Source organism: Juglans regia, chromosome 3 (genome assembly GCF_001411555.2).
Source record: "Juglans regia cultivar Chandler chromosome 3, Walnut 2.0, whole genome shotgun sequence".
NCBI classification, from domain to species: domain Eukaryota; kingdom Viridiplantae; phylum Streptophyta; class Magnoliopsida; order Fagales; family Juglandaceae; genus Juglans; species Juglans regia.
In genome coordinates this window covers 3,711,183-3,738,456 of record NC_049903.1, presented here as the reverse complement: position 1 = coordinate 3,738,456, position 27,274 = coordinate 3,711,183, and the positions used below count along the sequence as shown (strand labels likewise).

The 27,274-nt window shown below is 36.1% G+C and overlaps 3 protein-coding genes and 2 long non-coding RNA genes across 9 annotated transcripts; 2 read left to right on the top strand and 3 right to left on the bottom strand.

Annotated features, from left to right (window-relative positions):
• Window positions 1–233: 233 nt before the first annotated feature.
• On the top strand, window positions 234–4,085 carry LOC109005247 (cytokinin dehydrogenase 1-like). 2 transcript variants are annotated; one of them, XM_018984075.2, is made up of 5 exons: window positions 234–1,647; window positions 1,965–2,092; window positions 2,185–2,445; window positions 2,538–2,800; window positions 2,892–4,085. In XM_018984075.2, exons 1-5 carry the CDS (start codon window positions 627–629, stop codon window positions 3,211–3,213), a joined length of 1,995 nt encoding a protein of 664 aa, XP_018839620.2. In that variant the 5' UTR covers window positions 234–626; the 3' UTR covers window positions 3,214–4,085. The 2 variants fall into 2 exon arrangements, with proteins under 2 accessions (XP_018839620.2, XP_018839619.2); XM_018984074.2 differs by having other exon boundaries at window positions 2,535–2,800.
• On the bottom strand, window positions 1,586–2,100 carry LOC109005248. 2 transcript variants are annotated; one of them, XR_004801151.1, is made up of 3 exons: window positions 1,984–2,100; window positions 1,789–1,886; window positions 1,586–1,674 (listed from the first exon to the last, which is right to left on the bottom strand). It is a non-coding gene; the product is annotated as an uncharacterized LOC109005248 (long non-coding RNA). The 2 variants fall into 2 exon arrangements; XR_004801150.1 differs by having other exon boundaries at window positions 1,646–1,720.
• Window positions 4,051–7,138, bottom strand: LOC118347947. The gene is made up of 3 exons (XR_004801152.1): window positions 6,943–7,138; window positions 5,503–5,664; window positions 4,051–4,099 (listed from the first exon to the last, which is right to left on the bottom strand). It is a non-coding gene; the product is annotated as an uncharacterized LOC118347947 (long non-coding RNA).
• A 2,645-nt stretch (window positions 7,139–9,783) lies between these two features.
• On the top strand, window positions 9,784–20,428 carry LOC109005249. 3 transcript variants are annotated; one of them, XR_001998443.2, is made up of 12 exons: window positions 9,784–12,700; window positions 12,881–13,120; window positions 13,610–13,739; window positions 14,961–15,113; window positions 15,246–15,481; window positions 15,594–15,663; window positions 16,513–16,719; window positions 18,212–18,447; window positions 19,158–19,236; window positions 19,349–19,489; window positions 19,789–20,080; window positions 20,166–20,428. XR_001998443.2 is itself a non-coding variant. In XM_018984077.2 (11 exons), the coding sequence occupies exons 1-11, from the start codon at window positions 9,951–9,953 to the stop codon at window positions 19,948–19,950; spliced, it is 4,404 nt and encodes a 1,467-aa protein (XP_018839622.2). In that variant the 5' UTR covers window positions 9,784–9,950; the 3' UTR covers window positions 19,951–20,428. The 3 variants fall into 3 exon arrangements, 1 of the variants encoding a protein (XP_018839622.2); XR_004801149.1 differs by lacking the exon at window positions 14,961–15,113; XM_018984077.2 differs by having other exon boundaries at window positions 19,789–20,428.
• Window positions 20,429–21,465: 1,037 nt separating this feature from the next.
• On the bottom strand, window positions 21,466–25,384 carry LOC109005250 (eukaryotic translation initiation factor 3 subunit E). The gene is made up of 8 exons (XM_018984078.2): window positions 25,065–25,384; window positions 24,809–24,963; window positions 24,046–24,273; window positions 23,829–23,950; window positions 23,146–23,365; window positions 22,726–22,868; window positions 21,879–22,016; window positions 21,466–21,758 (listed from the first exon to the last, which is right to left on the bottom strand). Exons 1-8 carry the CDS (start codon window positions 25,270–25,272, stop codon window positions 21,659–21,661), a joined length of 1,314 nt encoding a protein of 437 aa, XP_018839623.1. The 5' UTR covers window positions 25,273–25,384; the 3' UTR covers window positions 21,466–21,658.
• Between the last annotated feature and the right edge of the window lie 1,890 nt (window positions 25,385–27,274).

Sequence of the window (27,274 nt, the reverse complement as noted above, 5' to 3'; positions counted from 1 at the left end):
TTCACTATCCAACCGGCGGGTTGTAAACACCAACTAATTAGAACTATGCATCAAGTAGCTAGTGAAATGGTGCTTTCTAAATATGCTAAATCTGGAAGCTTTTTTAAGTTGAAACTATTGAAGTGTAGCTCTAGGAGGAGAGATCTATCCAGCTAATCCACAAAGAGTGATGCTTGTTTGTCTTCCAAAAATGCCCTCCAAAAATACACAAATTTATTAGTGGTAATTTTTTAAATATTTTAAAAAAAAAATGCACTAGGCACACTTTAGAGCCACAAACCAGCATTTTCCATCCAAAAAAATACATGTTATAATAATACCCTTTCCAAAGAATCAATCCCCACTGCAGTGGGACCCAACAATCCGATGCACCTCAAACACTCTGCTGTGACAGCGTGAGACTTGGTAGGGGCCGGCCCGCCGATCACTCTATGATCGGAGAATTAAATCCCAATGTTGCAAAGCTCTGACAACAGAGCACTCGTGCCATATATTCATTAAAAAGGAAAATCAGATGGTGGTGGCAGTAACTAAGCAGGTCGATGTCTTGGGGGCATCTTGGCGTACTATCATCGCTTGAAACAGCAATACAAAACTCCATAAATGGCCAAGTAAAGAGGTAGAAAATGTGTTTATTACTGTGGGAACTGTACCCAAATCTTCACTTTCCTGTGACTTTTTTCATCTCCCTAACTTTGGAACACAAAAAAGGTGAGCTAAAAAGCAAATCCTATACGCACACCAGGGCACAGAAATACAACATGAAAGACGGGTCTATATACGGAGTCATCACTGTGCATGTGTTTGACTATGCCGCCCAAAACCTCCCTTTAAATTCTTTTCTCTGCCTTTCATTTCCTTGTGCTCTTCCACACCTCTCCTTTTGCTTTGCCTCACAAAATACAACAAAGAGAAGCTCCCCGTCCCCCCTCTCCCTCTCACCCTTTCTCTCCCTCTCTCAACATATCCTAAGAAAAAAGATGGGGTCAGCGTCTTTGAGCTTTCTCAAGCAGAATAACATTATACACCTCAAGATTCTCATGGTTTTATTCTTAAGCTGTATACCTGATAGAACAAATCTTTGTTCTAACAACTCTTTTGCCACTCTAACGGTTCCACCACGTTTCAATTCGACCAATATCAGTCTTTCATCATTGGAAACACTTACTCTAGATGGGTACTTCAGTTTTGAGAATAATCACCATGCAGCCAAGGACTTTGGCAACCTATATCATTTCCTCCCATCAGCAGTCCTACACCCAAAATCAGTTTCTGATATTTCCACCACGATAAGGCATATTTTCAAAATGGGTTCTGCTTCAGAGCTCACTGTTGCTGCCAGAGGCCATGCTCACTCCATCCAGGGTCAAGCTCAAGCCCATCAAGGCATAGTTATCAACATGGAATCACTTCAGGGACTTAAAATGCAAGTTCATACTGGAGATATGCCTTACGTAGATGTTTCAGGTGGTGAGTTGTGGATAAATATTCTGCATGAAACTCTCAAACATGGGCTGGCTCCTAAATCTTGGACAGATTACCTTCATCTCACTGTTGGGGGTACTCTGTCAAATGCTGGAATTAGCGGGCAGGCATTCCAGCATGGACCCCAGATCAACAACGTCTACCAGCTTGAAGTTGTCACAGGTAATGTTCCATCAATCCATTTAGTCCCTCCCAAGAGCATGTTTACAGTACAATTAGGCTCAACCACAGATCACTAATAAGGGACATAGCACTGTCATTTCACGAAAATAAAAGGGTACTCTAGTAAAGTAAGTTCAGTACCTTGATTCGGATGAAATAACAATGATACCCTCTATCCACAATAATGAGGTGCTCTGATCGTGAGTCTTTAATAGATTTGCCCTTCAAGATAAGATGCACTACGCAAATATAACTGCTAGTTTCAGTGCCAAAACCATGAAAGTCACAACTAATAAATGCCAAGATTTTGAGCGCAGGAAAGGGAGAAGTGGTTACCTGTTCTGAGAAACAAAATGCTGACCTCTTCTATGCTGTTCTTGGTGGGCTTGGACAATTTGGCATCATCACCCGAGCTAGGATTTCTCTTGGACCAGCACCAAAGATGGTGAGAATACATTTATTTTCTTTACAGCACATTAATCTCCAAGGCTATATAAAATTGCCTCCCTTTATAGCAAAACCATTTACTTTGGACAGGTGAAATGGATTAAAGTGCTCTACTCGGAATTCTCCACATTTTCCAAAGATCAAGAGCACTTGATATCATCTGAGAATTCATTCGACTACGTTGAAGGATTCGTAAATATAAACAGAACCGGCATTCTTAATAACTGGAGATCTTCTTTCAGTCCCAAGGACCCGCTTCAAGCCAATAAATTCACTTCAGATGGAAGAACTCTCTACTGTCTTGAAATGGTCAAATACTTCAACCCAGATGAGACTAAAACTATGAATCAGGTGAAACTGGCTTAGAAACTATCACATTGTACTTTCAATATATATGTAAAGGTACAACCTAAAATTTCTGTTAACCTCTATTTCAAAAGCAGGATATTAAGAACTTACTGTCGCAGTTGAATTATATTCCGTCCACACTCTTCCTGTCAGAAGTTTCTTATGTGGAATTTCTGGATAGAGTTCATGTGTCTGAGAGAAAACTACGAGCAAAAGGTTTGTGGGAAGTTCCTCACCCATGGCTGAATCTTCTCGTCCCCAAGAGCAGAATTTCTGTTTTCGCTGAGGAGGTCTTTGGCAACATTCTTACAGACACAAGCAATGGTCCTATCATTATCTACCCAGTCAACCAATCCAAGTACTTATTCAATGGTTCAAATTATTTTATAGAGAATATCTCAGAATATTTCATAATCTCAACCTCAATTTCCCTTATTTCTGTGTTTTAGGTGGAACAACAAAACATCTTTAGTTACCCCAGATGAAGACATTTTCTACCTAGTGGCATTTTTATCCTCTGCAATGCCATCTTCTACGGGAACAGATGGCTTAGAACACATTTTAACACAAAACAAAAGGATTCTAGACTTCTGCGCCACAGCCCAACTTGGAATGAAGCAATACCTGCCCCACTACAACACACATGAAGAGTGGCAAACTCACTTTGGCTCTCTCTGGGAAGTATTTGTACAGAGGAAATCAACCTATGACCCTTTGGCAATTCTTGCTCCTGGACAAAGAATCTTCCAGAAGGCAGTACGCACTTCATGATAGATTGATGCTGGCCACACAGATGGCCACACGGTATGTATATGGCCAAAAAAATAGTAAACTACGACAGTTGTCCTATACATCTTTGGCTCTCAATAACAAATGAAGTACAAACAAGAAGGCTGTGGGCCAGTTGAAACTTTGTTGGGAACTCTGGTAGAAAATTCAAAAGTGCAAAGAGAAGATCGCACTATGAGTTAGATGTAAGGCATCAACCTCACTAAAAAAAACCTTTTTAAGTGTATTGAACAGAGAGATATGTACAGTAATGTCCGTGTGATTCCACATATAAGATCAGAAGACATCTCTACGATGAAAGTAACAGTGTGCTAACAAAAAGACGAAATTCCTCTTCAAAATAAACTCATATCATGAACTAACGTGTTGTGATCGTACTTAAAGTCTTACAATTATAAGAAACGTCAAGTGCAACAACTTGCGCATGCGAGCAAAAACTGAACTAATCCACTTCTGTAGATTCTGTCCAGCCAGTCCGCATTGTTATGAAACACCGCTTTTAGATTACATGGGGAGATATGCGTGCATCGTGGATAGTGGCTTCAAAGTCAGTAGAATCAATTGTAATAGGAAGAAAGTTAATTATCATCCCAAGCTCCAAAGCCTCTCCATATAGCGTCATCAGTTGTAATAAGGGCCTCCATGTCAACTTCTCCAGAAGCCTTCATAATTCCTTCTGGAGATGCATGTTTCAGAACATTTTCTTCAACTTTCCAATGAATGTCTACAGAATTTCCAAGAGGACTTGAAACCAGATTAAGAACGTATTTTCCAAGAGGACTTAAAACCGGATTTAGAACACATTTTCCATCCTTCTCACACCAATTGAGTTTTGATACTTTGATCCGCACTAAGTTTTCATTCTTATCTGGTGCATTAAAAGCACAAACTTTCATGCCAAGAAAAAAAAAACACAAGCATGTGAATGAAAGCAACTCTGTTCACAAAGAAACAAAATGGGAAACATCTACCCATGCTTTATTCCTACTAGACAGATATTGAGACAAAACATATGATAGGGCCACACTTTAACTCTTGACTCCTCTATAAGTAACAGTGGCTGGTTTCTAAACAAAACGTGCACTTAAACATCTAATGGAAAAAGTTTATGGTAAACAAGAGCGATTGGGAAAAATAGATGCTTATAGATCCCAAGAAATTGAAGAGTGTAAAATAAGTTCTAATTTTACTTATCCAACTAACAAATAAAATAAGAAGTTTTGGTTCTTCTCTCTTTCATATTTGTCTTCCACTGCTGTGATCAAATTTCAAAAATTTTGTGACCTTTCTTGTAGTCAATGTTTCTCATGTTCACCACCCTTTTAGAGTGCATCCCCATAATAATTTCTTACAAATTCGAATTAAAAAAAACTGAGTCTTCTCATATTTTTCTTCATACTACTCAAGAGGAGTTTTGAATTGCATAAAGATGTTCAACATAATTGATTTCCATATGGTTGGTCATAACAGCTCGTCTTAAACTTTTACAAGCTTCTTTTTACATAAAGTTACTTCAAAAAAAAAAGTTTAACCATGGTTATTTTGGAAAATATAAAATATAATTTTTTGCAATCAATGTCCAATTAGATTTACCTGAAAGAGGGGGTAAAAAAGAAGCAAATTCATTATGATTTCACATTTTGTCTCATGCTCGCTAAATATGGAAGCTGTCATTAATGAGTTGACTTCAATTATAGGAGTGATACTCCAACATCATCACAAAATAGATATCGATCTTTTGTCTATCCTTTTAATTAAATGAATCGGAGATCCACTTCACTCATCATTCAATGTTTTTGTCTTTCTTCACAACATTGAGACCCCTTACTGAGTCAATGTCTCTCTTTTAGTGACAACTTAGCATGCTATTGGTACATGTGTCAACACATAAAGGTTTTGTTAGCCATCTTTCACATACCTCCAACATGTGGCTTCAGACTGACTAAAACCAAAATTATGAAGAGCATTAACTATAATTTAGAATTTAAGTGGCAATGAACTTTTAGCTCAAGTGCCTACAAAAACTAAGCACAAGATTCAGGACACATAACTGCCCCCTTGAAGGGCATACATAATCAAATGCTTGAAAGACATAATCAAGTGCTTGATGCAAATAAGTTATCTAGGCATATAAGTCTATTAACATATACAATCCCCTCTTTTCGAATTTTATATTTATTTCAATCCACAAACAATGCTTCTCGATATGTAAGACAAATTCCATGAAAACTTACCTAAAATGATTATAAGATTATTTATGTAGCTACTAACCTTGAGGTATGGCCAACGAAAGTAGAAGAATCTTACAGGAACCACTCTGCTGTTCTGTTTCTGCACATCTTGATCTTTCATGGAGACAATTATATGAGCATAGCCTCGACAAGAAGAAACTGTGCTTGAATCATTTCACAATAACTACAAATAGCTCACCTACTGGAATTGGACTAAGATTAGCAATAGGAGTATCGCTTTACAGTATTCCATAGCACAAGATAAAAATCTCTATGGGTGGACGCCTAGACATTTATAAAAAATCCCAAAAAGGGCATTCATATCATTATAGGACTTGACCAAATATCACAGAGACAAGCTGATGACAAATTAATGCTTGCCCAATGTTAGTTAAGAAGACTGTGCAGACTAAATTTGAACATTATGGTGGTCTTAACATCTGATACGTGGATGAATCATATCGCAAAAATTAAAATAGTTCACCTAGTTCAGTTTGACAGATTAGCCACATATAAACAGTTACACACTATTTTGGGGGTGTGCATGTGTGTGTTTAATGAATTGAGGAGATCCTCAAATTAAAACTGTTTCATTATCCAGTTTTAAAACTTTAGAGCTCATTCATAAGAAACAATGCTATATTTTTACCCAACAAATCACTCGCTTCAATTTATCAGTAGTCTTCCTTAGCTATGAATATGAACTCAACTCCTTGGTTTAGTATATACAATTATCCAGACAACAAATTCGTATGTTCTACTACATAAAGACATCATGATTAAAGGGCATCCTTTTCAGTCTTAGGACTGTAACATCCAAAATTGTCAAACCATTTCTTCCAGAGGCTATCGAAATCCATAGACTGCTCTTAAGGGGGAAAACTTTGGGAGAAAATACACCTTGCGACCTCCAACTACCAGGTGTTTTATAATTTGCACCCAAAACTATCAAAATTGACACATTGCACCCTTAAACTGCCAACAAGTTGCAATGTACACCCTCCATTAAGATCCAACTATCAAGTTGGGCTACACTACCTATTTTTCGTCCATCCTAACAGTCAAAATTGGACAATGGCACCACTTGTCAAGCTTTGGTAGTTGAATGGTAAGAAGATGTGTCAATTTTGGTTGTTTGAACCTTTGAGGTCTCAAGTGTAAAAGGTCTAGAAGTTGGACAAACCATAGATAAAAAGCTCTAATTCGATAATATCTGAATGTTCAGAGTGCAGTCAGCTGGAAGCTGGCAACCAATCTGCTGTTCAACTACGAAATGTGGTAAATAAGGATGTTATCTAAACTCAAATATTATTGTTTCTTAGAGGTCAGTATCCCTTCATGTCATTTATCAGAAAATGATGCCATCTTTGAGTTTTGAAATAGGGATGGAAGGATGAAGAAATTTTAAAAAAACAAAACGGACATAAAGAAAATGATTATCAAAGGTCGAGATGAAGATGCAGAGCAGACCAATTATTACCTTCAATATAGGCAATAGAAAGATCGTAAGAAGGGGCCTCAATTAGAAGATTAGGACTTGTGAAAATGTGGAGCAAAGATGATGCTGGAACCATTATGGATCATCATCGAGAGTAACGGGTCCTTGCCGCTGCATGAGTGGTAGCTCATGCTCAAAACTCCTCCAACATGAGTCCTAGTCGTTGCGCTTTTAAAAGCAAGTTCTACAATTTTAGAACAGTTAGTTTTAATATCAATTTTAGAGTAGTTTGTAAATGAAGAAGTTTTAGACAAAAGAAACGACCCTGCCACTAGGCACTAACTATCCTTCCATTTATGAATCAGAGAAATGTAGCACAAACACAAGATTGATGGTAGATGAACATAGAATGAGCTCTCAAACGGAGACCTACTGATCTAATGGGCAACATGAATTTTTCAAATCAGGCTTCAGTGCCTTCAATCCCCAACTGCCATTGAAAAATGTAAGTTTCAGAGCCCAGGGCTTGTCCCTTCTCCCTTTTTTTTTTTGGGTCAATACGCTTATTCCGACTTCCTTCTGATATATTATCGGACTGCCATAATAAAAAAGTATAATCACTGTTTAATACCCACCTCTTTCAACTAATATTAATTAAATCTGTCACTGATATAGCACATAAAGACGCACACGTGCACACGACAAAAGCAACATAGATTGTCTAATTAAGAACCTAGAATCTAAAATCTCAAGCACGAAGAGTCCTCCTGAAAAATCACAGATAAAGGAATAAACCCACGTCTATATAATTCTGAATTGTCCAAATGAAAGCAATACGCATTTCCTGCTCTGTTTGGCTGCTAATAAACCAAGGGAAAAGCAACAGAAACAGAAAACCTTGACGCTAATACATAACATAATTAACATTACCACGGAGTTGAGTTACCACATTACACTTCAAAATTCAAACTAAATGAAGAAGCAACGAAAGAAAAAGAACACGAGACTCGAAACTCCAAGTTGTGTTTCTCTTTTTCACTTACTTTTTTCGTATTTGCCTTCGTTTTCTCCGAACCAAACACTGATGCTAAGTGAAAAGGATGATAAGTATTGAGATAAGAAAGGAGTTAGTCGGTGGTGGCGTTACGGTTCCTGCTCTGGCTCTGTGTCTTTCTTTTGCCACCTTTCATTGTTTCGAAAGTTGTTTCTCTTTTTGATTTACATTGGGCAATGTTGCTGTGTGTGAGGGGGGCTCGGAGTTCGACGTGTCCGAAGCCGTTGTGTCACACCTGTTCGACATGGTCGTTGGAAGTGGAATTCCTCTGCGCAACTCTGGTGGGCAATCATTGGTGGGAGCAGATTTGGAGTACTTCTTCGAAATTCGGGCCTGGCCCCCATAGAAAGTCTCGTGTTGTCTATCATCAATTTTATGGTTTTTCTTTTTCTCTTCCTCTCTCCATTTAACAAAAAAAAATAGAACAATATACTGAAATATGGAATAAAAATCTAATGCATATTATGGATAGAAATCATAACTGAATCTTTTATTGCATCATGCATATCACTTCAATCGAGAGTCTCGAAGCGGGTACTTCCATTGCATTACATTATGCATATCATTAAATTGACTACAAAATAACTAATAATTAATGACATGATATAATAATAAAAATTTATTTATCCTTTTTTTTTCGTCATTATCTTAACATTTTTTATATGATATTAAATGATAATCTATAAATAAAATATAATAAATAATCTTCTATTATTTAATATTATATCATAGAAATAATAACAAACAGATTGATAAATAGCATTACTCTATAATAAAACGTAAGGTGTGCAAGCCCAAGTATATTATTTACCATATAAAGCTCGTTTGAATAGTAAGATAATATGAGATAGTTTTAGATGAGTTGAATAAAATATTATTAGAATATTATTTTTTAATATTATTATTATTTTTAGGTTTAAAAAATTTGAATTGTTTATTATATTTTATGTAAAAATTTAAAAAAATTGTAATAACAAGATGAGATGAGATGAGATGATTTCTGTATCCAAATGAGTCCATAATTTCTTTCTCAATATATATATTGCACCAGTGCTCTGTTTATTTTTTTATTTTAATGCACTTATAGTAAGGTGTGCAAGTTAAAGCATTACTAGTGATTAAATCCATAATTCATATTGAAAAATCAATTTTTTAATAATAGATTTTATTTTTTAAAATTATTGTGTAAAATTTATATACCATAAGATTGTATATAACATTACACATATATTATTTGTTATTGTACTTAATCTTGCGATAATGAAAATATTGATCTTTTATAATTATAATAAATCTCACGTGTAACTGTGCTGACACATGAAACTTTTAAGTTATTAAAATCTTCCGATTAAATTATAGAAAATTTGCAAGTTAATGTCATTAACAATATAAAATTTAAATTATAAAAAAAACATTAAACATAATACTATATGTTTTAAGTTTCTTCTAAAAAATGCTTTTATGCACGAAAGGAAAAGATTGACAAAATTTTTAGACATTATTTGGAAAACAAACCATCTTATCATTTTAAAACTTATCATATGTTATTTTTTAAATATTATTTAAACACAAATATTTATCAATTTTCAATTTTTTTATCTATTCATTATAATTTTACAAAACTTACAAACAAAATATAAAAAATAATTCAAATTTTTTAAATTTTAAAATAAAAATTACATTAAAAAATTATATTATAATAATATTTTAATTTAACTTTTTTTTCTTATCATTTCTTAAAATACAATAAAACATTTTAACTCCATCTATTTTAAATTCTACTCTCGTCACAATTTGAATTTCGCGAGTAAAACGATGAAAGGTACAAAATGACATAAAACCCTCACCCTTCGATTCTGCCTCCAAGTCCCAACGTTCACATTCTCCGTTCCATCGCTTCCAGACTAAGCGAAGGACTCAAATAATTGATTGACATACAGAGGAAATATTGCAAGAGTCTGTAACCCTAGTTTCACTGATCGATCGTCGGCGGAAAATGTCGCCGGCGGCCGTGGATGCCCGGTCTCCAATCGCCGCATCATCGGTTCCCCAAAATCCCAATCCCAATTATACGTTCAATTTCAGTGCAACTTCTTCGAGCGATTTCACGGAGAATACTGTAACCGAGTGCGATCGCGGCGCACCTTTTGCTTCAAATGTGGCGCGGGCTGGCTCGCGAGCGCGGCCAAGGCGCGTGAAAGTGAGGAAGCAGCTGGGGAGTCAGCAGGAGCGGTCGACAGCGGCGTCGAACGAGGTTGGTTCGAATTTCAATCCGTTTCGGCTTGTCGTGGGTCGAGTGGGCGATGGGGCTAGCACGTCGAATGGAGTTCTGGAGAGTTCCAGTTGTGTAAGTACCGGTTCTAGTGCTTCTAAAGGTTTTAGTTTTTCGAATGGTGATATTAGGCATGTCAACTCTGAGGGTGCGGGCTTTGTGTTTGGTGCTAATCGAAGCGTTTTCGATGCAAACCTGGGGTATAATGTGAGAGGGATGAGTGAAAGTGTTGGAGATTTGGGTAGCGAGGACGAGGGGAAGGTGAAGGATTCGAATGTAACACAGCTTGGGGAGATGGACCATGCGGGTTTTGTGTTTGGTGCTAAGCAGAGTGGTTTTGAACCGGATTCCTACGAGGAAAAGAGACTGTCTGGTGAAAATGCTAGAAAATCAGTGGTTGGTGGTGAAGGAATTGTGGAAACAGAGCCTAAATCGGAGCATGGGAAGTTTCATGATGTTCGTTCCATGCTTGATGTTGATCAGAGTAATTTGGCTTTGAAATCAAATGCAGAAAGGAACCGGGAATGTGCAAATAAATCAGGCTCTGAAGGTATTGGAAAAGCGAAATTAGAGACTGAAACCAAGTGTGGGAAGCATGATCATGTGGTGTTTGGTACTAGTCAGAGTGATCTGCCATCAATTTGGCATTCAGAAAAGGGAGAGTCTGGTGAGAATCCAGAGAAGCCGGATCATGACGAGGATAAAGTGAATATGCAGACTGAAACAATGACTAATAGATGTGCTGGTCAGAGTAAAAACTCGAGTTTATTGGACTCTGAAAATGCTGGCATTTTGAGAACTCGGAAGGAAGTTGAGTTTGGGAAGCATGGTGATTTGGGTTTTGTATTTGGCAGTAGTTGGTTTAGTTCAGTGTCAAAGAACTTGGAAATGAGAGAATCTGGTGAAATGCTAGGGAAATTGGGTACTGAGGATTGGGAGAAGGTGAAAGTGGAGAGTGGAGTAGAGTCCCGTAAAATGAAAGTTACTACTGTTAGCTTTGATACCGACTTAGATAAGAGCTTGAAGGACAATATTGATCAGGGAGTCTTTGTATTTGGAAGCGGCAGTAAGACTCAGAATAGTGAGATCAAGTTGAATGTTAAACATTCTGATAATTGTGAAAGCATCAAGACTCAGGCCAATGATTTAGGTTTTGATGTCAAAGTTAAGGGGAAATCTGTATTTGGAGATACTCGTAGTGTGGAAAGTGCTTCTGGGACAAGTCCCTTATTTAAACTTCCGGATGAATTGAAGAAATTGAATATCGATGATTCCGAGAAGGGTGATGGTACTCACAAGAGCGGAGATTTGAATAAGAACTCGCATGCCAATTCTAGGGCTGCTTTCGTGTTCAAAATAATCGAGAAGGCTTCTGGTTCTTTTGACAAAAGTTCATCAGGATTCAATAAGAATTTGAAGGCTGGCCAATTTCCTCAAGGTCAAGCCAATGATGATACACAACAGAATGCATCCGTTGCATCATCTTCATTCTCTTCGAATGGCCTTGACTCCCAACCGAATGGTAGTGCTTCTGAAATAAATTTTGTCGGTGGATGTGAAAATAAGGATGGGAATCGTTTTACAAGCATTCCAGAGGGATTAGGGGTGCCCTTTACAACCTTCAGCGAGCCAAAATGGGATCCCTCTTGCTTTAAAGGAAATTTATATCCTGAAATAAATAAAAAGGCCTCAGTAAAGAAAAGGTTTGTTAAGGACAAAAGATCAAACAAAATGAGGGGAAAATCAAAGTTATGTTCCCTAAATAAGCAAAAGCCAGGACAAGATCATGTGCAACAGGAAATCAGTTCTGAAAATCCAGACTCACCTGGATGTTACTCCCCCATGGATTTTTCTCCCTATCAAGAAACTACAGCGGCTGATCCATTTTTAAGAGAAGCTAATGTTACTTCACAGGAGTTCTCCTACCTAGATACTGATTTGGCACCCTCTACCCTGCTTTCAAGAGCTCTAAATGACACGAAAGATGAAGATTTGGGTGCTTCAGAAGGATTAGATGTTAATAATACAAGTGAGAAGAAATCTAGAGAGCAGAATGAGGTGAAGTTTTGTTATCAAAATGGAAGTGGTGCTGGTGTTATGTCAACAGGGGATAGAACTGCTTTGAGCTCAAACACAGAGTGGCAAGAAAATAATTGTAGAGCACAGTTCCATTCTTCTTCAAGTTTGGAAAAGATGGAGAAATTTTTTACATTTTCTGCATCATCCTCTGCACAAGGTGGTTTATCAGCAACAAGGCCTCAACAAAGAAAGAAAAGTAAGGGGAAGGTTCGTCGTGATTCATCTGTTAGTACTCCAAGGACAAATGTCAACACTCGGTCATCTTCTGCTCCGTTGTCACCCATTACCACTTCACATTTGGATGCAGTGGATAAATCTGAAGTGCATGAACACTCGCAAGGGGATACATCTTTCTCTGTTTCCATTCAAAAAACTTGTGATAAGCTGCGACTCAGGTGCTTTTTTTCATCATAATAACCAACCAACCTCTGCATCATAATAAACAGTCTTTTAATTCTATTTCCGCTTGGGTTTAATTGATAATTGTTATGCTGCTTTGGTCTACATTTATTTTGTTTTTGTTTTTCCTGTAGAATATTTATTGTTGTTCATGTGGCGAGTATTGTTTTGTTTAGGGGAAACCAAGCTTATAGAGATCGGCAACTGTCTAAAGCTGAGGATTTATACACCCAGGGGATAGTTTCTGTCCCTTCTAGTGAAAGATCGGGATGCTGCCTTGGGTCTCTCTTGCTGTGTTATAGCAACCGTGCGGCTACACGGATGCTTCTGGGAAGAATACGGGAAGCGTTAGGGGACTGTGTGATGGCTATCGCACTAGATCCCAACTTTCTTAAAGCTCAAATGAGAGCTGCAAAGTAAGACTTTTGTTTTTTATGATTTCAAATTATATGTACAGTAAGATTTTAACTAGCTCATTATTCTTGCAAAAATATTCACAATATTATGTATAACCAAAAGAACTTATTTGAGTTGAATGGTGTGCCATACCAAATGTGCAGTTGGTAACAATGCTCAATTTGGTTTGAATTAGTGAAAATTTGGATCTTGTTTGAACCATGTTGAAACAAATTTTAATTAACAAATTTATGCTAAAGCTTCAGGTGGTTATTATTAACAAGTTTGGTTTGAATTAATGAAAATTTGGATCTTGTTTGACCCATGTCGAAACAAATTATGATTCTCTTGCCATCACGAGTCAAACCAGCTACAAATGAGAAATAGTGGAATCTGTTAACTTTAGAAGGACAAGTAAGAGCCCAATTTATGTGCAGCCTTGCTGCCTTATTTGCTTAATAAGAAGACATTTTACGTATCTGCTACATATGTTTTTTCTTTCTTCGCAGTTGCCACCTTGTCCTTGGGGAAGTGGAAGATGCTCTGCGGTGTTTTAACAAGTGCTTGGAATCGGGGGGTGGTGTTTGCTTGGATCGGAAAGTCATTATAGAGGCTGCTGATGGTGTTCAAAAGGCTCAGGTACTGCATTTCTTTTCTATTATTTTAATATCGCATGACATTGAATGTTTACGGTTCCTTATTGGGCTGAAAATCAAACCTATATAGTTTTCACATGCATCTCATTATAAATTTCTGCTTATCAACCTTTAACAAGATGTATTTTTCGTTTTGCTTCTTTTTGGCAAATAGTTTGTCTGCCATGATTTTTTTTTTTTTTGTTGGCCTTGGGTGTCCAAGAACAAAGTCCCAACTAATCCCGGGGATGCACAGACCCTCGGCAAGGAGTTTCCCGCAAGTGCACCTTGGGTAATTGAAGGGAAGTTTCCCGAGTCCGATGGCCCATTGAAATTATTTGCACCCAAGAGCATTTGAACCTTAGACCTGGAGGGAGCATACCACCAAGACCAAGGCCTTTACCACTTGAGAGTGCCATGAATTACTCTGTTGTACTTACATAAAAATGAATTACTCTGTTTCACTATTGAGTAAAATATTGCTCATCTTCAGAATTCCTGCCTGATTATCACAGGAAATTTAGTATAGGCTAGAAGCAGGAATTTCCATTGTGACATTGTTAAAAGTCCGTTCACTATGTAATGCGGGATCTACAACAAACTTAAATATCTGGCATATTACAATCTCTCATGTAATGCGGGATCCCATTCACCATGATCATATCCTCAATCAAGGGTTTGCAATCTCCATCATTTAAATATGTAGCGTCCTCCTGTCTCTAATGACTTTAATGGGCAGACTCTGCATGACTTTCTTGTATCTATTTCTTCTTCTTGATAGGTGTTACAATTTCATGCTTCCGATGTGCTTGGGTTGCACCTTTGGTACATGGTAATAAATTGTTATAACAAAAATCCTTGGCATCCTCATCTGACCATTCTGTTGTAGGTGGTATGGTTCAAGCTCCCCATGTCTGATTGAGATTAGCTCTGATACTATTTATAATGCTAAAAACGCTATTTATAACGTTAAAAAAAAGTCCAAGCCACACTTGGGCTTATACCTCAAAGGACTTGTTGAGGTTACAATTTGAGCCCCTTAGAATCACCCCGATTTGGAGAATACTACTTCCTCTGTGAAACTACTAATCCTTTGTAAGAATGAGTTTTTTTTTTTTTAATTATTTACTGATATGTTCTTCTGCAAGGTTTTTTTTCCTTTTAATTTCTGTGCATAATGGTTCATTGATGCACTGACTAATTGTGTGGCTTGTGTTACTGGCAGAAAGTGGCCAAGTGTACAAATCGTTCTACCGAACTTTTGGAACAGAGAACCTCTGATGCTGCTCTTAGTGCTTTAGAAATAATTGATGATTCCCTGTCAATTAGTTTATACTCGGAAAAATTACTTGAAATGAAAGCGGAGGCTCTTTATATGGTCTGTGGCAACTCTATTTACTTTTCCGTTAATGCATTATTGTAATCAAGTTGATCATTTTTGTATGGTTTTTTATTTTTTTATAAGTCTATGGTCTCAGCATCAACTATGTTATTTGGTGGCATTTTGCAGCTGCGGAAGTATGAAGAGGCAATTCAGCTCTGTGAGCAGAGTCTCTCTTTTGCTGAAAAGAATTTTACCTCGCTGAGCACTGTAGCAAATGTGGAAGGTTCTGGACGTGAAAGTTACTCAACTGTTAGACTTTGGAGGTGGTGCTTGATATCCAAGTGCTACTTTCATATGGGAAGACTTGAGGCAGCTCTTGAATTACTTCAGAAGCTGGAACAAGGGAGATCTACTATAAACAAGTATTACAGAATATTTATGAAGCCAAGATCATTTTTCCACTTGCCAGTTTGTTCGGTATATTTCTTTATTTTACTGGCTTTGAGGTTTCTGATGCTAATTTCAACACTGTAGGTCCGGAATTAAGAGTTTGGAGTTGTCAATTTCATTAGCTGTCATCATACGTGAACTTTTGCGCTGCAAGGTATGCCTAGTTGGCTTTAAGTTTTTGTTTGGCGTGTTTTCTTCGTGTCCCAAGTTACTTGGTCACAGGCCTCGTCTTTTATGCATACAAACACATCATATGTCATATTTACTCTCTTGGATGCCTCTTCTCCTTGGTTGTGATGCAGAAAGTTTTTCATGTGTTTACTCTTCTTTTCTTTTCTCTGTCATATTTCATCCTTCAAAACTCTGATCATTTATTTTTTAAATAATGTTTCATCTTAAATCCCCATAAAGTAACTACCTAATGCTGTTCAAAAATTGCTGCTACGAATTTTCTGCTTTCCAGCAAATTCCACCCTTTAGATTTGGTCTGATTTTGTATTGTGCTGCAACAAGGAAAAAGATTTATATTTAATTTCATAATCAGTAATAATATCACCTCTTTTGGGTAGTCGAATTAATTATGTGGTCACTATCATAAATCAATATCTTTTCTAGTTAATCTTGTCATTCCAGTTATAAATCAATATATTTTTCCATTTCAATTTTGCGAACCCCAACATCGGTTATTATAATTTTCTATTAAGGTGATGTGGGCCAAGATAGCCTAATATTGTTATGTATTTATTGCTCTAAAAACAATAATGCCCTTATTTAAAGATTTAACTCCTTGATATCATTAAGATTCTTTTGTTCAGTCAATTTTGTGTTAAGCAGCTCATACTTTTCTCTATCGTGTAGATATGTGGGATTAAAAGGGTCAACATTTGACTTTTTTGTTTGATTTGACTCTTGATTTGCTCAGCATATTAATGAATTTCTTTTTATTGAATTCTCATTACCTATTGAACTTATTCACCCATGTTACAATTCTTGAAATAAACAGAAAGCAGGGAATGAAGCATTTCAATGCAGGAAATATACTGATGCAATAGAGTACTATACCATTGCTTTATCTAGCAATGTCGAATCACGTCCTTTTGCAGCAATCTGTCTCTGCAATCGTGCTGCAGCATACCAAGCTTTGGGCCAAACTGCTGATGCTATTGCAGATTGCAGTCTTGCCATAGCCCTTGATGGAAATTACGCAAAGGTATGCTTTTGCATTCATCTGTCATGACATGCTAGCAAATGTATGACTTATTTTTGTTTTGAATGCTGACTTTTATGATGTGAAAATAGATCATATTGCTTCTTTTTTTTATTATTTTGTTGGCCATTAGAGAGAGAGCCAACTTGTGATAAAGAAGCTTTTTGCTTGCTTTCTTTTTTCTTTCTGGGTTACTGATAAATAATACGAGTTACAGGGACTAATCCATCAAATTTTGACAGGATCCTTAGACATTGATTATTCATTTTGAAACCTTTATAAATTTCAACAATTTTTCATTTTAATTAATTGTTCGTTTTAGGAAAAAGTTAATTTTTCCAATTGTGATCAGCAATTAGATTGATGCCGTAGATGTTACAATGCTCTGAATGATAGAGGTATAAGGTAATTTCTTAAGGGTTTGGCAAGAACCTTTTACTTTATTTAGAAGTGGTCGAATGGGTGGCTCGGTTTGATTACCAATAAAAAAAATGGTCTTTCAGTTTTTAGTTTAGAAGGTGATTGTCTTAATATGCTAGAACAATTCAAGCTTTCTTAGAAATTACCTTCCTGTCCTTCAGATTTCATGCAAAACGAAATTGCTAACTTTTAGAAGAGCATATAATAGTAATGTATCTGTAATCAGATTCTTTTCCATTCCATCAAAAACACTTCCAAACAAGATGAACTAATTTTCTTTTCCTTTCCTTGCAAACATTTCAATAACAGAATGAGGAACTTAATAATTCTTTTGTATTGCCTATTCATTTTAATTTCCATTCCTTTCCATTGCCCTTTTCATTTTAATTTTCTGTTCTGTTTCATTGCTTATGATCTCCGAAGCACATTGTCAGAGATTAATTCCGAAGCACTTTGTCAGAGATTGCTTATGATCTTCGAAGCACATTTTAACCAGAATTGGTCCACTGGCACTCTTTTTTTTTTTTTTTTTTCCGAATAGATTGATTCCCCATAAATTATTCACTATCACTCATTTTGATTTTCTATTACTTCTCTATTCATACATGGGCCAAATAAGAAAGTATTTCTGGATAAAATAGTCTCAAACATTAGACATACACTGATTTCATGAAAATTCTTACTCTTTGTATTTCTTCTTCTGTTTGACTAGATTTTTACTCTAGTGATTACTATGTTTTTCTTCAGAAGAAACAAAAAATTTAATAAATAAAAAGGAAGTTGTTATCATTTTGAATTTGTTCAAGAGAGTATTTGTTCTTCTTTTCCTGTTAGATGGCACACCTGTTTTGCCTGTGCCACCTGTTGACTTGTTCAAAGAAGAATGCCAGTAACATTCTTTTCTACGTGATGATACCGTGTCTTCCTTGCTTGTAATGATCATTCCATTATTAAAACTTTCACTTTCCTATAAAAGTTATTTAATAAATTAATAATGATATTGCACAATAATTTTGCACCTAGTTAGTTTTTCTTTTTGTCAGTATTTTGTGCCTGAGCTCCTGCTGTTTTGCAGGCTTTTTCTAGAAGAGCCACCCTACATGAGATGATTAGAGATTATAAACAAGCAGCTAGTGACCTCCGAAGACTCATATCAATTCATGAAAATCAGTCCGATGAGAAAACAAAACAATCAAGCACGCCAGGTAGATCCACCAGCAGTCTGAAAGAATTAAGGGAAGCTCAACGGCATCTGTCTTTGATGGAAGAAGAGGCTAAAAAGGGAATTCCTTTGGATTTATACCTGATTTTGTAAGTTTTCCACTTTGATTAGAGCCTTTGAAACTTTGTTTTTTAAGTTCTGCTTAATCCATTTTGTGTTGAAGCCTATAGTTATTATCCACTAAAGCAGAAAATATAAACAATGTTGTATGAAAATGTAGTTGTTTCTTGTTAGAAGGAAGATTAAGAAAAGTTTTTAACCCTGGGGGTTGGCTCAAGTAGTATGAGCCTTCGTCTTGGTGGTATGCTCCTTCCAGGTCTAAGCATTGAACCCTTGGATGCAAACAATTTCTAGGGCCCACACCCCGTAGGTGAAAGGCCGATGATTTGCCTAATCCATGTGATGGGGACACGATATGCAAGTCCGGGTTTTATCCAGATTAAAGACATATTGCGTTTGCATGGTTTCCAGGATTCCTCACCATCAAAAGAAGTTTTTCTTTTGGTTTTTTTTGGGTTGGGGGGGTGGGGCAGGGTGGGGTGCATAATGGGAGTGCACTTTGATGCCGATGAGTGTTGGTCATGTGATAAGAATCTCTCATTTTACCCAACATTTCACCCAATTTCCTTTGGGTTATTATGTTAATTTCTATCGCAGAAGTTTCTGTTACTGTGATTGCTAGATGTTTTTAATAGTGTTTGAGAGATGGTTGAATCTGATGAAGCTATTTTTCTGCGGCTTCTCCGTGCCTGCTTATTTTAAGTTTTTTGTTTTACTACTAAAAAATTGCAAATGCCAGGGGAATTAAACCATCTGACACAGCAGCTGATATCAAGAAGGCATACCGTAAGGCAGCTCTTAGACATCACCCAGATAAGGTTTGAAGCTTTTGCCCTTACATTTGTTCAATTATTAGGTGATTTGCATGGTTTTTACTCATCTTAGGAGGTCTCATTAAATATTTTGTATAATATTTTTGGTGGCTTTTAGGCTGGCCAGTTCCTGGCAAGAAGTGAAAGCGGAGATGAAGGGCGACTTTGGAAGGAGATATCCCTGGAGATTCACAAGGATGCTGATAGGCTATTTAAAATGATTGGAGAGGCGTATGCAGTGCTTTCAGACACCACTAAGGTTTGCTGCCCACATGATAACTGAATCTTGAGAAGTTTTTGTGCTTGATTGCATTTCCAGCATTCGTTATATTCAGCACTACAGGAATTCCAACCTTTTTGTCTTTCTTTACATGTGCATGCATGTGTGTGTGTTGGGGTGTGCGCGCATCTAACTGCTTACAGTAATAGGGAAAATCTATTTCTTACCTTGGGGGTGGGGGTGTCTATGGTAATGAAATGGGAACTAGAGAACTATCATCCCTTATTTTTGTCTTTGCATCACTTCATCTGCGTTATAATTAACCATTCTGTGAGCAGCGGTCAGACTATGATATTGAAGAGGGTGTGAGGAAAGCCCCAAAGGAAAGCCGCAGCTATAGAAGAACTTCAGATGTTCACAGCTCTCAATTTGAAAGAACCAATAGAGGAAACCGGTGGGAGAATTGGAAAACATACGGAAATTCACATTCTCAATGGTGAGAACGCACCGGAATCTCATAATTTAAAAGTGAATGGGCTATGGAACAAGGGCATAGCGCGTATAGGAGAGGAGGCACTAGTTCTACGAAGGATGTATAGAAATCACTGGGTACCGAACTGATATAATCAGGTAATTGACAGCCGAATAATGCATTATGTTGGAAATGACTGTGCCCTTTGGTTTAAGAATGATAGTGTTGTGTGGGGTATTGCAGTTTTGGGCTTGAGGATTCCATATAATCCAAGGAGTCGAGGGGGGATAAGGGGGGGATTTTGGTCCTGACACACAGGAAACATTCATTCATATGCAAAATTCTCCACCTTGAAAAGATAAAGTGCTTGGCAGGCACTGCATCCCAAGAAAAGAAAGTTGGAGTAATTTGGTATTCATCAATTTTGACGGATTTCATATTAAATTGTAATTTTTGTTTTACAAATGATTTAGATGCCTTATTTATAGAAGAAGTTGCGTGTTTCACTGTCGTTGCATTTGTCGTATACATGTCTTGTAATAATTTTATCATCCGCATTGGGAGTAAAAGATAGTTAACAGAATGATTCAAATAAAATATTTAACATTTTAAACAAAAGTAGCACAATCACATTGGATGGTTTTGTAAAATTAATATCATTATTCTTATAATTGTGACAACTTTAGGTGCCAAGTTTTGCGTATCCAATTTTCATAGGAACGAATTTACCTTCTCCAAATTGGTGAGAAATTTCTTCTACATGGGACTGAAATTGTAATATTCTGGATTAAATATAAGAAATGATAACTAAAGTAATTTCAGTTGTAATTTTGACATGTTCTAAAAATATAATCTGACTTGAAAGTTTTCTTGAATTGTTGGAGAAGGGAAGCTCGGGAGGCAACATACACAAGTGCTTTTATTGCAGCGAGACAACCCGACGTAAAAATCTATTTCTCAAAGAAAAATGATACTTGTCACTTTTCATAATATTTTACACAATAATATTTTAAAAAGAGGGTTATTTTTGTAAACTAACTTATAAAAATAACATCATATGCAGTGAGATATATTGTGCAAGTATCATTACTCTTGCTCAAAAGCAGTCAACTTCTAGCGACAATATAAGGGGCTATCATTTGCCAAAATAGGATTTAAACTCATTACCTGGATAGCATGTTCTTAATTCTGACGTAATTGCTTAAAATTTCGAGGAAGGTCAATGCAATTTTATTTTATTTTTTTCAATTATTTTCCTCGAGAATAGAAAGTAGACTAATCGTGGTTTTCTAAATCGGATTCTAATAAGACAGGCTCTGAATACATTGTTAACAAACTGAAGTATCTCTATGAGTGCTCTCTTGTAAATTCAGATTCCAAAGATGCTTTTTGCACGCTTTGCCCTGGTAACACCCTTGACCAAAGGTGGGGTGGCAAAGCGAGTGCAAAACGGTGCACAGATTTTGTGCAGGGAGAAAATAGTCCAACAATCCATAGGCATATAACGGTTGAGAGAGAGAGCGAGAGAGAGAGAGCCTCTTCAGATCTTAGGTAGTTAGAAAAGCCTTTTGAAAAAAAATATAATTTTAGCTTGCCAGAAGAAACAAGCAATATGGTTATTATCATAAAATAACTGGGAATTAGATTGCTTACTAAAATTACACAAACTTGAATCTTTCGCTCACAGCCCAAAAGAAACAAAATTCTGAATAATTTGAAAACGTGAAGTACCAGACTTAACGTGCAGGTTGTGCCTGTGCTTGTTCCAGAAGTTGACTGACCAACTTGTAAGTACGTCCTGAGAGTGCCTTGGTGTGGTCTATTAGCTGCTCATACCTGCAAAAGAAAGATTAATTTAGGAGGCAGGTTGGGAAAAAGAATTATGAGGGAAGCACAATTGAGTGGATAAAATGTGTGAATTGACGAAAGGAGCTATTTAAAACCTCTCTCACTTACACGTTGGGATAATTGGGTTCCATAACCACAGTTCCTGATTGAGAGTCAATCTTAGCATCTAGCTTTGAGCTCCGGATGAGATTCACAATCCATCTCTCAGCCTCCTCATAATTCAAATTCAATTTCTCCGCAAGTACCCTGCCACAAGAGCACATCTCAAATTCCAATTCAATCTGACTGATACACTCTTCATGGCATATTTGGTAATCCCAAAAAAATGCTTGAAAAGTGAGACTTTCAGACATCTTTATAAAGTAGGCCGACTGTAAACACTTTAATCGAATATAGAATTGATGTTTTTCAGTTAAACAATTCATTGCTCATATTCTCCATGAAACTTAATTCAGAAATGAATTTTCTCCACATATACTTGAGAAGCTGAAAACCTCTTTGACCTAAACTCAACGATCTTTTAGAAGATAATTTTTATACCCTCACTATCATCATCAGCTTTTTCATTGGTCCTTGTGTTTTATAACAAATGGTTTTCTTTATCCAACAAAATTTAAAACTATAAACTAGTTTCCAGCCCTCTTTTTGGAAGGAAGTAGGAAAGAAGCTAGTTTTAAATAATTTACAGCTTTCCTTTTGAGACTAGTAAAATTAGTATTGAAATTAATTTTAACTCTTTTTGGAAGGAAGGGGGAGAACAAAAAATAGTAAGACACTAACAAAAAAGAAAGAAAAAAAACAAAATCAAAAGAATATGCAATGATTTTAGTATGGAATACATTTCAAATTTTAAAATCATTCCCCCCAAAAAATAACTAATTTTTTTAATACGTTAAAAATTATACTTCCACATACAATGCCACAAAATATGCACATTCGAAAAGAAGATGCATACCCCATGTCAATGCGCTGATGTATTCGGCAGTAGGTCTCGAAGATAAATAGACGGGCATTTTCAAGGAACTCATCTCTCAGTGGTACAGTAGAAAAGTTGCCTTCTTCAACCCGTTTTCCAAGGAAGGGATCATTCAATATTACCTACATTTTCATAATACGTTAGCATAATAGGAAAGCATGATGCTATTCTTGGCATTATTACCAGAGTAATGTCGTTCTTTCAAACTTGTTCACAAACATTTTACCAGATCTGTATGCACCTTTTTATGAAAAATCAACTCAAAAGAGAAAGTGTCATATGACAGAATAGGGAACTCAACCCTTGCTTGAGAAGTGTATTGGGTTGAAACCCAATCGCTAAAGGTATAGGAACTATATTTCCTTAAAAAGAAGTCAGAAAAAAGTATAGCAAGCTTACTTCTTCACACTCCCTCATCTTCTTCTGTGCCCCATCAAAGTCATAATTGACATACACACATGCTAAAAACTCTGTAATGGGATCTTTGTAAGAATGCTGCTCTTGCTGAATAACCTTTATAAAGTCTTTGAATTGAGGTCTCCTCCTTTTGTTGACAATGAATGCAGTGGCCAAGTAACGTAACAGATGGGGAGCACTTGTTTGAATCGCATTAAGATACCTGACACGAACATTTCCATGTTTTTAGATTGGGCTGGATGACAAAAGCTGAAATTTGAAAAAGTACATACAAAAACTTGACAACTGTGCAAAGAGAAAAATAGCATTTGAGCCTCAAACCAAAAGCATTGGTTTATATAAAACCAAAAGAAACACAAGAGAAAATTAAGAGTTGAACAACTAATAGTTTTGCTTTACCAATAACGGAATAGAAAACATCGTAAGGATTGAGCAAAATAATAGCATTTACAAACAATTCAAGTTATGATTGACTTGTTAATTCATTAATTTTTTACGTAAGTTATTAAAGCTTTACTGACCATAAGGATGTCAGCAATCTTCAAGTTCAAAGTGTAGGGGATCAAGCAGGTGGTGTTAACAAAATCACACTCAGGTACAGTGGAGCAAGTGAATTTTTAAAATTAAAGTACATAGATGGAAATGGACTAGTCCAGAAGGCATACTTATCCTGGTTAAACAAGTCAATGATCTGTGTCCGTCCATTGTCATGGTTGAAAAAGATGAAGAGACTCCAATGCATTAACCATATTCTATTTTGCACCTGATTCATTGGTGACGCAAAACTCTGCAACAAAACACCATTGTTAAACTTTCCTCACACTGAAATATAACAAAAACCAAGTGCGTGCTATGAACAAGTAGTGTATGGAAAAGAAAAACCTTTGAGTCAATTATTTCTTTCAAACGATTGAGCTCTTCAAGAGAAATGTCCCAATTTTGCATCAAAATCTCAGCCGCAAGCTTTCCCCACAATGCACTCAGACTCCTCTCGCTATTTGTGCACAAGGCTCTATACTGATACAGATAGTCGGCTGCACCAGAGTAGTTTCCACATTCAAACTGAAATTTGGCATACTGATATAATGCCTCTATTTGATCCGTTCCAATCTGGTGGAGAAGAATCATCATTTCATAAATCTAAACTAATGAAGAGGGAGTTTTCAATTGTAGGAGTAAAACTTCAATAACAACGCATCTAAAAGTTTGACAAGATTATCCTACTGAAATGATAAAATGGAGGACTGCTCACAAATACAAGCAGAAAACCATAGCTCGGGTTACAAATTGCACAGAGAGGAAACTTTTTGCTAACAAAGCTCGTATTCTTTCAAGTCCAATGGATGATGTACAAGTACTACTAAATAAGAGTGACACGTCAAGAGAATTTACAGCCACCAACGGTTGCACTTTGAGCATAATACTGAGATTTCAAAATTTTCCATCAAAGCCAAACTACTACCAAGACCGCGTAATGGTAAATACTCCGTCAAATCCAAAGTACTACGAACGCCAATCGGTTGATTAATTCTAGAAACCCATGATCAAATTCAGATTGGACAAAAAAACAACCACAACAATGACGCCAACACAAGAAACAGTGACACCAAATGGATATCCTTAAAAAATCATAAGCTAACAAAACCTGGTATCGCTCATTAAGCATTTGGAGATTGTACAATTTGTCAGCCCTAAGCTCCTGCACCGCATTCGGATTCTGCAAAAACGCCACAAGCGGCGCCGCGGCCTCCTCCAGCGACTTGAGTCTCGCCACTACCTCCACCCTCCTGTCCACCATATCTACAAATTACAATCACATATACACACATCAAAACCCTAAAAACTCAGACGCACGTATATATATCTACGTACTGTAAGTACGGAAATAAAAGGGTTTAGACCTTGTGGAACGTCTTCGGTATGGTAGAGGCTCTTGTGGATGTCCATGGCGTAGTCGACCATGTTAGTCTTGTTGAGGAGCTCAATCTTCGATTTCAGGATCTCCTCGTCCTCGTAGAGACGACGCTCCTGCAGGAACTCCAGGAGTGGGAAGACCAGATGCCGGTCCAGGTTCGGCGCTATCCGCGGGGTCAGGTCGTAGGTCGCCATTGCCGCGAACTCGCTCCCTCTCTCCGTCCTCTGCTAAGCTTAGCCCTAGACGGCCACAAAAAGGTTCTTAGCAATTTCTACCTCTTAGGTTTAGATGTTTTGGGCTAAATGTCAAAACTGCCCCCATTGGACTTCTTAAATATCATTCCTCTCCGATGTTCGATGAAAAACATGAGTATTATTATAGTTGAAAAATTGACTTAAACATTGCACACTTATTTAAAATTATAAGTAAAAAAATAAAATAATATATTTTTAAATAAATATATAGGGTATGAGACTTATAGATAACATGACTCATTACAATTTTATAGTGTGAATATCTTGTTTATTATTTTTGAAAAATGGTGAGTTTTGTTATTTAAAAAAGAATAATGTTATTATTCCATCTTATTTTATTCCATTATTTTTATCGCTCATATATTTAATTTTTCTTACTTGTTAATTAAGAAATTAATTATTAATATATTGATATTTTTTTATATTTTTATAAAAATGTTTAAAAATATTAAAAATTTATGAATTAAAAAATTAAAAAAGCCGGGGCACGCCAACTATCACTGTGGGGCGCACCCTAGCAGCACTCCTTAAAAAATAATAATTTTTTTTACGTAAATTTATATTTCCTTATTTTCTAGTTTACTCACAAATAGGTGTGTAACGATTCGATTTTAGATATATTTTAGAACCGAATCGGCATATACCAGTTTTGAGATTTGAAAAACCGATACTGTACCAGTTACGCTCCTAAACCAATACTTTCAATTTTATCAGTTTCAGTTCGGCTCGATTCGATTTTTTTGAAATATTATATAGTATATTATAATACATAATAATATATTGTACTATATATTTATAATATATAATTTAGTGATATATTATAATATATAGTAATGTAGTATTAATATAACTATTAATACAATAGACTATAGTGATAATATATAGTTATTTATATAGGATTTTAAAATTTAATATTATATTAATTAGTAATTTATCATATAATACAAAAATATTTTTATATATAATTATATATATTATATATAATATAAAAAACCATATAAAAAATTATACAATATAAAAATGAAAAATATATATATGAACCGGTCCTGTCTGGTGTTAGAAAAAAAAAATAGAATCAGACCGATTTTAAGAAAAATAAAATGAGTACTGGACCGAATCAAACTTGGTACCGAATCAAATCCATCGGTTCAGTTCGGTCCGGCCTGATCTGATTCATTAATTTTATTTTTTAATTTTTTGTACCCCTGCGCACAAAGAATTCTTGTTCATGAAATATTACAATGCTAGACCCTTGAGACGGGATGTGCTCAATTAAATATTTGAAACCAACAATTAAATCGAAGGTGAAATACGCCAGAGGGGGAGGAGTCATTAGCTCCCTCCTCCTCCTCTTCATTCCCTCATTCTATTTATTCATATTGTCTATTAAAATTTATTTTATTTTATTTTATTTTATTATCTTTAAAATTGAAAAAGATAGATTTACAGCTTTCTGACAACTCTCGAGAGACACGCATAGTACAAACAGATTTATAGGTCAAAAATTATTGGAAAGAAAGTAATAGTTTTGCGAAAATCACCGTGCATGGTTATTACGCGCCACCCACATTTGCGTGTGGTCCTCACGTGCCACCCATTTTGACAGTTCTTCTTGACATGTACACTATATCATCGGACTTACCACCATTAGACATTTCAGATTTGACTTTTGTGACTGAAAAGATACAAGTGTGTTGCTTTCACGAACCATCACAGATTATGAAGTCTACAAAATTGGTCCAAACTATAATCTGTCATTTTTCGCATCTATCATACTGTTTTCCTTTTTGGTTTCTTTATCATTAATTAAAAAAAAAGTTTGACTTTTGTCTGTAGAGGTTAAATCTTCTATTTTTATGAAGGGTGAGGTTGAGTTATTGTTTAGGCAGTGAGTGTTTTGTATGTAAAGAATATCAGCAATAGTGAAAATCAGATCAGTCAT

Bases quoted from the DNA above. Each gene is read 5' to 3' on its own strand.
- LOC109005247 (XM_018984074.2), top strand. From the start codon at position 627: ATGTGTTTATTACTGTGGGAACTGTACCCAAATCTTCACTTTCCTGTG. The intron at 2,446-2,534 runs GTGAAACTGGCT...CTATTTCAAAAG, and splicing joins AGACTAAAACTATGAATCAG to CAGGATATTAAGAACTTACT. The intron at 2,801-2,891 runs GTACTTATTCAA...TCTGTGTTTTAG, and splicing joins TACCCAGTCAACCAATCCAA to GTGGAACAACAAAACATCTT.
- LOC109005249 (XM_018984077.2), top strand. From the start codon at position 9,951: ATGTCGCCGGCGGCCGTGGATGCCCGGTCTCCAATCGCCGCATCATCG. The intron at 12,701-12,880 runs GTGCTTTTTTTC...TGTTTTGTTTAG, and splicing joins TGTGATAAGCTGCGACTCAG to GGGAAACCAAGCTTATAGAG. The intron at 13,121-13,609 runs GTAAGACTTTTG...CTTTCTTCGCAG, and splicing joins GCTCAAATGAGAGCTGCAAA to TTGCCACCTTGTCCTTGGGG.
- LOC109005250 (XM_018984078.2), bottom strand. From the start codon at position 25,272: ATGGCGACCTACGACCTGACCCCGCGGATAGCGCCGAACCTGGACCGG. The intron at 24,964-25,064 runs GTCTAAACCCTT...TGTAATTTGTAG, and splicing joins TACCGAAGACGTTCCACAAG to ATATGGTGGACAGGAGGGTG. The intron at 24,274-24,808 runs GTTTTGTTAGCT...CTTCTCCACCAG, and splicing joins TGCTTAATGAGCGATACCAG to ATTGGAACGGATCAAATAGA.